Raw genomic sequence first — 13,408 nt, 5'->3', positions numbered from 1 at the left:
TATATTATATCTTCAATGGACTGGGACCCTAATCTTCCGTCAAGCCTACTTGCTAAGTGTAACTTAGGTACCAGCAGGGACGTGGCCATGTGGACTGGAGAAAAGCAGCACACAAAGACCAGAGATGACCCATCAGAACAGCCCCAGCTGCAGGGCCACTGAGGCATGGGCACTGCACCCTGGGCAGAGTGGACTCCGTTTTCACCTTTGCAGATGTGTGCAATGGTGCACTGCTGCAGGCAATGCCTCACACACCTTTGGACAGACAGTGGGACAGCCAAGAGCTCTCCCTTTCCCAGAAAGCCACCAAGTTCTGCTGCAAAGTGACAGTGTCAGTGGAGGGGTGATGGCAGCCAGCATTTGCTTGCTCACATGCCAGAGGACAGGCTGGACCACCATGGTTCTACTGATGCTCTGCCTAAAGGGACACATGGTCACATACAGGCAGAAAGGCCTATCCCAGCACTGTATCACTGCACCCTTGCTCTCCGTGGGGCACGTTCAGCTTTGTTACACTGATTGTACTCATAGGGTTAATTTGCTTTACCAGAGGAGAGAAATAAAGGGAGTTTTCATGACCCTCAGCCTAGTTTGTGCCACTGACACTCTCAATCCTGTGACTGCCAAAAAAAAACCCCACAACTTTTTTTTAATACTGCCTTTTTATTTTCATTGATACATTGTGGAAAAATTCAGGTATCTCTCCATAAGCTTTAGAACTTTGATCCTGATCAAGCTCACAGGGAGAAAGCACCGCAAGACCTCCCAACTGCCTAACAACACAGGATATTATCGTCATTACTCACGTGCTGGCAGCATTCCTAGTGCATAACAGAGAACTCTGATTTTCAGGAGGAAACAGCTATGTTCCTCAGTGAAATCCAGAGGCTGGGGAGGCTCGGTGGAATTTGATTTTACAAAAAAAATATTATTTTTGGGGAGGTAAAACAACCTTACAAAATCAGCTGCAACTCATGAAGCATGAAATCTATATGCAGATAGTGAGGGGAACATACACATCAATATTCTATGAGAAAGCAGGCTGAGCCAGAATTAGTCCACTTAGGATGAGGCCACTTAGGATCCCTCTTCACAGATCAATAATAAAACCTAAAAATTAACAAAGAAGTCCTCCACAGCAGTTGAAGAAGAAATGCATTCACCTTCAATATCTGTCTGTATTCCGTAGTAACAGGTTCTTGTTTGGGCTTTTTCAATACATCTAAGATAATTATTGTTACTAATCTGTGTATCTCCTTCACTCAGAACCATGTGGGTCCTGGACACCAATTTAGCACAGCTAGGGCCAGCACATTGATCTCATCTTCTGGGAGAGCCAGGGTGAACACCATTGCAAGATCAACTCTCAGCTTGGACACCAATGGCCAAAGTACTCAAGGAAGTTACCTATCCATGCCACCTCTACTGTGAGATCTGCTGGGATAACTAAGTGCTTGTAGTATTTTAGCCACACTGTGTTAGCTGCAAAGAGAACTATAACACAAACAAAGTATGCATTAAGAGAGTTATTTTTTTCTTTCCATTATCTCAAAATTACGGAGATATCTACATTTCTTCTTTAAAGCTAAAAAAAAAAAAAAAAAGCCAGCCAGTGAGGAGGCTGGGAATCCCCAAGTGGTGTTAGCCTGTTCTTTGCTCTTTGATATTAGTTTAAAAATTCCCTCTTGCCAAGTTCTGGGCCAAATCAATAGGTAAAGATTAGTCATCAGATATGCCATAATTTGTCAAAACTTTTGGAATTGCTTTTCCTTTCTACAGGCCAACACTTAGAAAGGTTCAAGCTACTATTAAATCTGTTACAGTTCTGAGAAGGTTCACTAGTTTTAAGGCTTTCTCTTTTGTGTATAGCTTTGGGAATCAGCTCTTCAAGAGCAAAGCTATTGGCATATCATTACATTATTTGCTAAATCATTAATGGAAGTTATCACCAGCAAAAAGACTGAAACATGCCTTTTGACTAGTGAGTTAAAAGCACTTAACAGAATCACATTCTCCTGTGCCAGTCTCCCAGAAATAACCGATCTTCAGACTTTCACAATAGCTTTTCCAAGATTTTCTCCCTTAAACAATCCAATGAAAGCCATCGGCATGTTCTCAAATCCTTCAGTGATGTGTTCATGGAACTTCAGTTTTCCCTGTCAAAAGGAAGAAAGGAAATTCATGAGTTTTTGTGCACCAGCTGCCTAGTTTTCATCATTGTCCCCCCTGTATTCAGCACTGGTGAGGCCGCACCTGGAATCCTGTGTTCACTTCTGGGCCTCTGACTACAGAAAAGACATTGAGGTGCTGGAGAGAGTTCAGAGAAGGGCAATGAAGCTGGTGAGGGGTCTGGAGCACGAGTCTGATGAGGAGCAGCTGAGGGAACTGGGGCTGTTCAACATGGAGAAAAGGAGGCTAAGGGGACCTTATTGCTGTCTGCAACTACCCGAAAGGAGGTTGGAGCATGGAGGGTGTTGGTCTCTCCTCCCATGTAACAAGTGAGAGAATTAGAGGAAATGGCCTCAAGTTGTGCTAGGGGAGGTTTAGATTTGATATCAGGGAAAAATTCTTTAAGGAAAGGGTTGTTTGTCATTGGAACAGGCTGCCCAGGGAAGTGGAGTTACCATCCTGGAGGTGCTTAAAAGACATGGAGATGTGGCGCTGAGCGACATGGTTTAGAGGTGGACTTGGTGATCTCACAGATCTTTTCCAACCTAAATGATTCTATGATGCTCAGGAGACTAAAATTGCAACCAAATTTTCTCCAGCTTGCATGTTTCCCTGGCATGCAGCAGGGTAACTGCAAAACCAGGTAGGCTGTTGTGAGGATCTGCTTTCTTTGTAAGACAGAGCACAGAGCAAAGGTCATTGCTATAAAAACACCCCAGGAGAGATTTAGTGCTACTTGGTCCTCAAAAAATAGGCAGGTAGGGGATTACTTTGTCAGTCCCAGGCCTGTCTTTACCCATAAGGAAGTATGGAATTGCAAATCTAAGTGATCAAAAGCTAAGCTATCTCAAATCCCCTTGTAAAAGCTAGAGCCTCTTAGCCTTTAATGTTCACACTCACAAGCTTTTCACAGCCATCAACCGAGTGTTCAACTCAGCATCCATTTAGAAAAATAAATTTAAGAAATTCCTTATTAAGACCCTCTAAAGCCCAGGTTCCAAATCTGTTAAAACATCCATATTTGCCAGTAATTTCAGCACACACCAATGGAAATCCCTTCTCATACTACAAACTAAAGGAGACTTCTGAATGAGAAATGGAGGAATCATTCTAAATATTAAACTCTTTATTGCAAGAAAAGTGTTTTGAATTACCTGGACGCATCCTTTTTCAATGCCTACATGTATTCTGGAGTGTATCTACATCTACAAACTAATATTGCAGTTCTCAGCAAAGCAGAAGGGATCAGGTATGTTCACCATGGCATCAGTGTCTCCAAAAGGCTCAAAGATCAAGTCAGGAGGAAGAGAAATATCACACTGAGACCTCACCTCAACAGCTATGACAAGAGACTCCTTGCAAAGAGGGAAGCTATGGTTTGAGTACACCTTACAGAAAACTACTTCCTTCCTTACCTCCACAACCCATTTTAGCAGTGCCTTCAGAGCTTCCTCCTGGCGGTTATACCAGTTGGTCACAATAAACCCTTCCATTCTAAGCTGTTTGAAGACAATTGGAAACTGCACAAAAGTCCCTGCAAGAGAAAGGAACCAGCAAACCACCTGCAATATCAGTTTCATTTAAAACAAGACCCAACAGCTTTTAGGCAGTAAAGACCACCAAATCACTTTGTTCCAGCCAGAACCAACTGCTGCTTTTTTCCAGGCAGAATTTTCAGGACAAAAGGCCAAGGATTCATGGACAGACAGCCACCCAAGGAAATAAAGGCCTGGTCCATAAAGCTGCAACGCTAAACACCTGACACTTCTGAAAACAGTTTCATTCACAAGTGGCTTCATCTTCAGCTGAGAGTTTTCATCTGAGTCCTGGAAATATTGTTATGACAGCTTGTTTGAATAGCCTGCCATGCTCTCATGCTCTTCCTAAACCTCAAAATAAGTGACACACATTTAAAACATGGTTCCCTCAATCATAAAAATGTGTGATAGTCTCCCCAGTCGCAAAAACCTGTCCCATTTTTAAAGTGATCTGGGAGTCCGAAGCCAGTCAGTTGTCAAAGAGAATCCAGACCTCCCATTTTTATTAGAAGGCAAATTTGGAAAACTTAATGCTATTGAAAATGAATATAAAATTACATTAATCTCAGCCACATTTCCCAGGACTTTCAGCAGCTGTTGAAATCTTACATCGAAAAAACAAAACCAAACCACTAAGATGCCTCATCTAAAACCCCGAGAGAAAATCATTCCTTATCATCTAAAAGTACGTACTGTCTAAATGGCACCATGCTACCATACCTGACTTCTACTGATCTCCTCAGAGCCCCGGGGAAACCAGTTTCAAGTACTTTAGTCTCTCCTTCCATTTCTAATCCACTGCTGTTCTCCATCCCATATGAGTGTGCACCAAGGGGCATGAGTGCACATACACACAGACCGTGGTCACACTCCCGTTGTCCCAGAACAGCTGTTTGTTAGTTACCCAGCTGTGCAGACATACATATACTCAAATGGCATACAGAAACAAGAATAAAATCTCAAGAGACACCCATTAAGTCAGTCTCTCTGCCATCACCAAACAGCAAATAAACTCAGACACAAGAAAGTAGTCTCGTACCTTTCTGAGGCACAGTGTTATTGTACTGAGACACGGCTCCACAGACCACAATCCTTCCAAACATCTTCATCTGATGGATAGCAACACTGGAAAATTCTCCACCCACCTACAAGAACCGGAACACATGCAGCATTAGAGGCAATCCAGTGCTGGGCATTGACTGTGAAAACCTGCCAACCTTGCATTGTTGCATCAACACGTTCCATCAAGGAGTGGACAGGTGAGTTCCACTACTCCAAAGACCTATGAGGACTTAATTTCACTCTTGTAAAAATTAGTTACAAAGACAGGGAATCGGTGTTATTTCTGAATCTGCTTCACAAAACTTGGTTCAGAAGCATCAGGCAGGACTTGCCCTTAGATCCCTCTTCCTAAGGGGCATGTCTAGGGGCACTAAGAAGCAGCACCTTTGCTTTTCCTCCACACCAGTCTGCACTTTTTCCTTTTCACATTACGGTGATGACAAGTTTTAATGACTCCCTTCACCCACATAGGGATGTGCTTTACTCAGAAGCTTTTAATGGAGCAAAGCTGTGAGAAAATTTACTGCTGGGGAGAGCTCTGCACAGAAGTTGGAATTGAAGGGCAAGGGAAGGATGTGACCATAAAACCTGTTTAAGACCTTAACAGTACAGGACATTAAATTTGGAAGGGTGAGGCAAGGAAACCAGGAGCTCCTGTCACAGAGGCAAGCATTTTGTCCTGGCACCATGCATTCATATTTATTGCCAGGGCAAGGCCGGTGCATTGCAACCCACACAGAATGACACAACCCACACATCATCCCTGGATCAGCAGACAGGCTGCTGAGAGAAAGACACGCTAAACGTGTGATGATGGCTGCCCTTTAAAGCAGGTGGATAGCCAGGGAATTTTAGGCCAGCTTCTCAGCTAATACTCCTGTAACAGGTATTATGTTACCAGGTATAGCTATACTAGCAAATTTTAAAAGCCAGGGCTTGTTCTCTGGCTTGAAGGTGAACTGATATGGTTTGACTGCATCCATACTGTTAAACTCTCTTAGCCTCCAAAACAAGATGGTCATATTAAAAAAGCCTATTGAGAACAGTCCAGAGCCCCCATTAACACCAGATGTACCTGGGAGAGGTCAGAAACCCTCTATGGGCCATTACAGCAACTTTACAAGTGGGTCTTGAAACTCTTTCTTTGTTAGGTACCAGTGTAGCCACCTGGATCATGTCATGTGGGGCAATCCATGCTCAGGCCCCTTCCAGCAACAGCAGAGTATGGCCTGTGGTTCAAGGTGGGGCCAGGGATGGACTGGAGCTCTCTCAGCATCAATTGAATGTTCACTGTGACCCTCACCTCCCCAAAGTGTGCCATAATTTCCAGAGAGTGAAAGCTGCTTTCTCTCCATTCCCAACATCACCAAAAATCCAGCGTTGCCTTTCAGTGTTTTTTCTCTCTGTTACTGCCCAAGTCAGCCAGAGAAATAAGTGTGGGAAGGGAACAGGAAAGCAGTGAGCTCTTACAGAGACCATTTCTCAGTTAGATGGAACTCAATACCAAGTTCCTGGTGTAGTCTTCAATTAGATGTATACAATTTGAGTTCCTGCTTTAGTTTAAGGAAAATGACAGTCAGCTCAGGGTAAAGCCCTCTCCCTGAACTCACATTGTCAAAGAAACAGTCATAGCCATCAGGAGAGGCTTTACGCAGCGCTTCATCCAAAGATGCAACAGTCTTGTAATTAAAGGCTTCATCAAAGCCTATGCTTTTCAGATAGGCAACCTTGTCATCTGAGCCAGTAGAGCCAACCACTTTGCAGCCCTGCAAGGAAAGGAGAAAAGCATTTCTAAAAATACCTTCACAATAAAGGCTGACACTCATAGAGTGCTGGGTGGGGAGCTCACACTTCAAGTCAGGCTGTCATCACCATATGAGTTCCTGAGCTCTAGGAAACATTCAGCAAGCTCTCCTAGATCCTCAGGAGCTTGTGCTGTCTCAAGACCTTACTGTAGGCATGCCTTCAGGGATGCTTGCCCTCTTCATCATGCATGGCCTGCAAGCATGAGCAGTCCAAGACACTTACCCCAATTTTAGCGATCTGCCCCACCACAGAACCCACAGCACCAGCTGCAGCATTAACCAGCACCGTCTCTCCTGGCTTTATCTTGCAGATCTCCAGCAGACCAAAATACGCAGTGAGGCTGTGAAGAAAGAACACTCAGTGAGGAATAGAAGATACCAGACACAGAGATGTGACTTGACAACATTGAACTAAAATATTGTCACTATCAGAACAAGTTTCACTTTTCCTAGAGTCATATAATCATTTTGGCTGGAAAAGACCTTTAAGATCATTGAATCCAAACCATTAATCCAATCCTGACAAGTCCACCTCTGAACTATTTTGCTAAGAACCTCATCTACACACCTTTTAAACACCTCCAGGGATGGTGACCCCACCACTTCCCTGGGTAGACTGCTCCAGTGCCTGACAATGCCTCCCTCATTCTTCATGAAATGCAAAAATTAACCCAAACTTCTTAATTTGGCATTTTCTACAGCCATCCCAGAAAAAGGCAGATGCTCTACTGGGAAAGAGGACACTGTGGCTGAAGGCTACCTTAAGTGAAAACAGTTTTCCTTGTGCTCACTAGCCAAAAAAAGAAACACAAATCTGTAAGGTGACAACTCTGTTACAAACTGGAGGAGAGAGTAAATCCAAGCTAGACAGAAATCATTACACAGCTGGTTTTTACCAAACTGAGGCAAAAGTTAAACAATAGACATCACAAATCAAAGCTGGCAGAAAGAGATAAAAATGGTGGCAAAAACTTGCTGAGCTGATGGGCACACTGCTCCTGAGGAATACTGTGCAGAGCTATGGCTTACTCAGTGAACAGGAACCACTAAAGTTTAGCTCAAACATGTTCCGCTGATCATATAAATACAGAATGACATCAGGCTCCACAAGCTTCCCAAAGCAACATGAACAACTGGCCCAGAATCCCAATAGATTTTTCTTCTAACTTCTAAACTCAGGATTAGAGCTTCTCCCTGGGTCCGAACTGAAAGGATGAACTGAATCCATCTAGCAGCTGTCTGGAAAAACACACATCTTGCCTGATGTCAAAATGAAATCTGAGAAGTTCTGCATCACACGCAATGTTACAATCATTTTGAAAGCCTTCTGTGTCAACAGGGCTGGCCAAGTCCTGATTTCCTGTACAAACTACAGAGAAAGAGAGAAGAAATGCGAGAGGATGCCTGAAAGACTGCAGAAGTGAATAGAGATCCTGAAGCGCAGCAGCTCTGTCTGCTGCAGTACAATTTAAAGGACCTCTGTTTTGCTGCACGATGTGACAGCTGTCTTTTGCCATTTTGGGGGCAAATCTGGAAATATGGTGAAAGCTGAAGAGCCCAATCAGCAAAAGCAGACTAGTCCAGGTACCAATGAAGTCTGAGTCTTTCCACTGAGGTCAATTCCAGTCCCTCCTGGATCCTCTCCCTACATTATTACAACTCCTTAAGGAAAGGCACCATAATCTTGAAGGCAAATCTCGTCTGATCTAGAGGATGGACCAAACTTCAGGCCCTCAACAGGGTAAGGCCATCTGGAATCACACATGTTCTTTACCAGAGTGAGCAGACAACATACTGGCAGAACAAGATGAGGGAAAAACATGACACAGGTAGGCAGAAATATGCTGCACAGTGAAATCCAGGGGATTGCTGCCTTTGGATCTCAAGACTTACCCTGGCATGCCAACTGTCCCAAGAGCCACAGATTTGGGGAGAGATTCTGGCCAACCAGAAGGAAGGAGTAGTAGGTCTTTCCCATCAGAGATGAAATGCGTTCTCCAGCCACCCCTAGCCACGACAAAGGTCCCCGCAGTGAAAGCAGGATTCTTGCTTTCTACAATCCTGTTTAAAGGAAGAATTAAAAATAATACTCCTGTCAGCGACAAATCATTACTGGCTCTTCCCTCCTGTATTCCTGTTGCTCTGTGATGCAGGAGAAAGGAAATATTTTGCATCAGGACATTTAGCCCACACCTGCTGATGCTATAGGCTTCTGGTGTCTTTCCTGAAATGTCTACAGTCTGTCATCCCTAGGGGTATTCTGGTGAAAGACGATTCTAGACTCAGCCCTGCCCACAACAAATCCAACATTCCCACATTGATGCCGACTTTTTTTTAACTTGCGCCAGTTTGGTGTGAATTCAGACTAGGCTTCTGTGAGCTAGAAGGCAGAAAAGAGGATGCCAGGATTAAAGCAAGATGTCAGAGATAGGCTGTAACAAGCAGCTCCCTTTTCAGAAAACCTGCACCTTATTTAAAGGTTGCAGAGCTTGAAGATGGGATCTCTTGGGGTAACAAAATCAGATAGAAAGCAGTGTCTAATAACTAGGAGAAGTTCATACTTGCAGTCTCTCTATACCAAATGAAAATTCAACTTTTTTGCCCAATGGGAAAACTACATTGGGAAGGGGTAGGTAAGCAGCTTTGAAGTATTGGCAACAGTCGCCCTTCTATTCATCAGGCTTAGTTGTAATCACAGCCCTCATATTCCTGCAGAGAAACACAAAAGTCAAAGGCCACAGATGTTCCTGGGCAGCAACTTAGAGGCAGCACAGCAGGAACAAGCTGACAAAGGGAAACATCTGTATACCTAAATTACGACAACCTTGGGAAGGATAGATTTAAGGGTAGGTAACCTTTTGTCTAGAGCTGTATCTTAGGTGACACTGAGGTATTCTCAGCTGGAGTAGATGGCATGCACAGTTTTGGGCATGCAACTACTAGCACAGCAGATTCTAAAATGTGAATTTGACACTTATGGGAAGTGCAATGGTTGATCCTTCATACCTATGCTTGCAAAAAATTCATTTGAAAACATTATTGCCAGAATATAATGATTTTATCAGATGCCTAAATGCTCTCCAAGAAGGCGAAAGAGGTTCTTAGAGAAAAAAACAGATTCCAGCCAATTAAAGATCAGAATACAGCTGCAGATGTAGACTCATGTCAACAATAGGTAGTGCAGGCTGCAAATGTCCCGAATGCTAGTATAGTCCTTTGAGATCTGCCAAGTGTATGGATAAGAACTCAAGATCTTACCTGGCAACCTGTGTGCCCACCATTATGTCCCCTTCCTTCATGTCCCTTTGACTGTAAGGTCTGTAACACAGGCAGAGAGATGGCTTACTGCAAGCAACTTCAAAGATGTCCCAGATTTTCTATGAAGCAGCAGCTACAGTCTGACTCAGAAAGACAGCATAAGCAGTGACACTGAAGAGATCACAAAGCAATTGTTATTTTAACGACCTAACGTGAGGTTTTCCAGGGCCAGCCACTTAAGCATCCCATCTTGACTGAATATTGGGCTAGACTGTTGGGGACACAACAGCATTAATCTTCCCAGCATGATCCACCACTCCAAGAAGGCTGAGACTCTGACAGCAGGGTCCACCAGACTTCTTCAAGCTACCCAGTCTCCCTTAGCTTGAACCACCACTTATTAACATGGACATATTAGCAATTTCATACTTATAATATGTATCCTTAAGAACAGGAAGCAGCTACTACAACAGGGCTGCAGTCTCATTTGAGCCTGTTGCATTGCAGTGGAAGAGACATGACAAGGAACAACAGTAAAGTCCAGTAAAAGTCTAGGGCTACAGCATTATCCTAATGCCTGGCTAAATCTGGAACAGCCCTGTGTTGGGAGTCTTGTAATTGACACACATTTTCTAAAAAGCAGACAAAGGCATCTGGGACTCTGGCAACAGGGTATGCTCCCAGTAAATGTTCTTTTGAGGTTTAAGAGGGAGATCAAATAAGATATCTTAGCGAGCAATTTAAAAAGAAGAAAAATATATACCTCATGTAAGGATCAACACTGAGAAACACTGACTCAAGCAGCAACTCTGCAATTAAAGACAAAGCAAATTCCTGAGCATTAACAGTATGGTAAAGCATAGTTTCCATAAGTCAGTCTTCCAGTAAAAGCTACAGGAATTAAAAAAAAACATATCCCATCTTCCTTTAGGGAAACACTACCAGAAAGGACGGCTACATTCATTAACTTTGCCTGGATTATCACTGTGTTATGAAAGACACTTTCTATGGTGTCTCTGTAGCAGGCTAGCTTCTTTTCAACCCTATTTTCTTTATCTGCCTCCTCTCTCTGTAGAAAGCTCCAGACCCCATAAGCAAAACGCTAATTTTTAATCCTGATATAAAATGCCTTTCATAATCTAGCCAGCAGAGGGTAGTAAGAAACCTTGGCACAGGTCAAATATAACTACTTTACTGCCTTAAACAGAAAGCATTAGGCTATCTTTTCTAGGAAGCCTAATCCACTTTACTGTCGCTAGTTCTTGGGAAATACACTGTTAAACAAACTTTAATTTAAATTCTTATTCACACAGCAGTTTTCACCATTTGTCTCCACCTAATAATACTTTTCCTTGTGTGTGCTGCAGTGATCTAGTTAGTACTAATTATTACTACTATTATTATTATTATTATATTTGTGTGATTAGGCAATGTGAGACTGCAAAAGGCTGCATGCTGGAGTTAGAGGAAGTCAGCCACTGTTTTAAAGGCTATTATCAGAAGGCAACGTGTCTTAAAACCCACCAAACCCTTCAGCATACGTGTTCATGAGCAATCGCCCTTGACTGCTAAGGTGCCTGGCTTGCCACAAGCCATGCCAACCCATTTTCAAAAATGCAAGCCAGAAAACACACAAACAGTTCTATGGATGCACAGCCATTTGTCAGCAACCAGACAAACTCCAGAAAAATAAAAACAGGTGGCACTCCACTTACGTCCATCTTTCAGGTTTGGTAGCTCTATCGTTATTAGTTCTAAGTCACTGGCTTTGGGTAAACCATCAAAATGCTTCTTCAGAGCCCAGGCCTTGGCAGTCACCATCCTGCAAAACAAACAGCACAGTCAAAGAACACCTGTCAAAGAGATGCCCAGTGATGCTGGGCTGGTCATGGGGGCTGGTTGAGACTTTATGAAGCAGAAAAGTATCTTGATAACCTGCTATTACACAAGACAGACTCTGCTTGCATCCTATGGCAATATTTCTGTATGAAGAAAATGTCTGAAAAGCCCCTTCATTCCCTAAGCAACCCACAGCTCCCTGCAAACTGCCAGACCTCCCTGTCTGCTGGTAGCAAGCCCTGGCGTGCGAAGTCAGCCCCAGCAAGATGTACAGCTCCTGCTCTAAAGAAACTGAAGAGGGGAAAATCTACTAGTTTAAGAAAATAAAAAATCCCAGAATCAAACCAAACACACACACCAAACCAACCACACAAATAAACACCCCCTCCTAAAAAACAAACAAACAAACAAACACAAGACACTTAAAACTCACCCTTTTGCATCGATTACATGAGATAAGTACTGAACGTAAACTTTTACAAGCTGGAACAAAAGTGTGAGGAATACAAAGGCAAGAAAGACCTCTCGCTATGACACCCCCTATGTTGAAAGAAAATACTTCTCCAGTTGCCAAGGTCAGGGCTTGGAACTGGAAGCATACTGTCACCAGCATTTTCTATACAAGGTGGAAACAAATTGTTTTACCCTCATAGCCCCTTTTTCCTTCCTATAAGCAAGCACATCAACAAAGGCAAAGAAAGAGAAATTTATACTTAGAGCAGGAAGGTGGAAAACTGTGTCTTCTGTTGTAAAGGCCTGTAAAAAACCTTCTGCACTGGACTCAGTTGCCGGCTGGACTCCTTCAGTCACACACAGCTTCTAAAAGGCAAAACCACCTGCTTTTATTGACTGAGTAAGTACCACCCCCAGTGCATTTCCACTGGAGCAAATGTAAACCCTCAATAAACTTGTCACAGGGCATACTCAATGTGATTCACCTTTCTCCTACTAAGATTTGAAATCACCCTTAACAGACTGCCCCAACTCAGCGGCCAGCCAAGCTGCACAGGAATGCAATGTGCTGAGCCAAATAAGAAAACCCCATAGTCCTAGAAACCCTGAAATACGGCAGTGTGGAGACTGAAATTATCTCCCAGAGCAGTTTCTTCAAATCACATTTTACCCATTCAGCCCTAAAACTCTTAATTGAAAGTGAATATATGTCGTGCTTGAGACGGACAAACGACATGGACCAAGTTCTTCCAGGATGAAAGTAGTAGATACCATTTATTGCTACAAGTGCATTTTTATACAATTCTACCAGTTCATGTGTCTTTTCACTATTGGTTACAAGTTACAGCACTAACATCTCGTTGGCTAATTTTGCTATCATCCATGTTATTCTTCTATCCCCTTCTCTCTCACAGGTACATCTCTCCTCTCTCACGGGTACAAATCCATATCTCTGGATACTCCTTTACTCCCATCCTTCTCAAGGGTAAACCTTAATATCTTCAAGGCTGATCTCTACTCCCATACTTTCTGTCAAGGATTCCGCAGACCCGCTGCAGTTTCCCACAAATATAGAATTAATCACTTAACGAATGATACATACATATACCACTATGACAAGTGTGAGAAATGCAGTTGTGATTCGTGCTGAGATGTTTAATGTTTACAGATGTAACCAAATGAGGCACGGACTCTGAACCTGGAAAAAGGGAAGGTGGTTAAGTTCTATGTAAACAGTTATGAAACTTGTTTATGAAGTTATATTGACAGAGGGAACTAACATTT

At 43.1% G+C, this 13,408-nt stretch overlaps 1 protein-coding gene across 2 annotated transcripts; it reads right to left on the bottom strand.

The window, feature by feature from the left end:
* Positions 1-643: 643 nt before the first annotated feature.
* On the bottom strand, positions 644-12,490 carry PTGR1 (prostaglandin reductase 1). 2 transcript variants are annotated; one of them, XM_065860845.2, is made up of 10 exons: positions 12,385-12,490; positions 11,548-11,654; positions 10,596-10,641; positions 9,833-9,892; positions 8,468-8,635; positions 6,798-6,915; positions 6,380-6,535; positions 4,747-4,852; positions 3,585-3,703; positions 644-2,156 (listed from the first exon to the last, which is right to left on the bottom strand). In XM_065860845.2, the coding sequence occupies exons 2-10, from the start codon at positions 11,651-11,653 to the stop codon at positions 2,046-2,048; spliced, it is 990 nt and encodes a 329-aa protein (XP_065716917.1). In that variant the 5' UTR covers position 11,654; positions 12,385-12,490; the 3' UTR covers positions 644-2,045. The 2 variants fall into 2 exon arrangements, with proteins under 2 accessions (XP_065716917.1, XP_071658317.1); XM_071802216.1 differs by lacking the exon at positions 12,385-12,490 and adding an exon at positions 12,105-12,314.
* Between the last annotated feature and the right edge of the window lie 918 nt (positions 12,491-13,408).

This window comes from Patagioenas fasciata, chromosome Z (genome assembly GCF_037038585.1).
Source record: "Patagioenas fasciata isolate bPatFas1 chromosome Z, bPatFas1.hap1, whole genome shotgun sequence".
In the NCBI taxonomy this organism is placed as follows: Eukaryota; Metazoa; Chordata; class Aves; order Columbiformes; family Columbidae; genus Patagioenas; species Patagioenas fasciata.
This window is presented reverse-complemented; position numbering and strand designations above follow the sequence as displayed.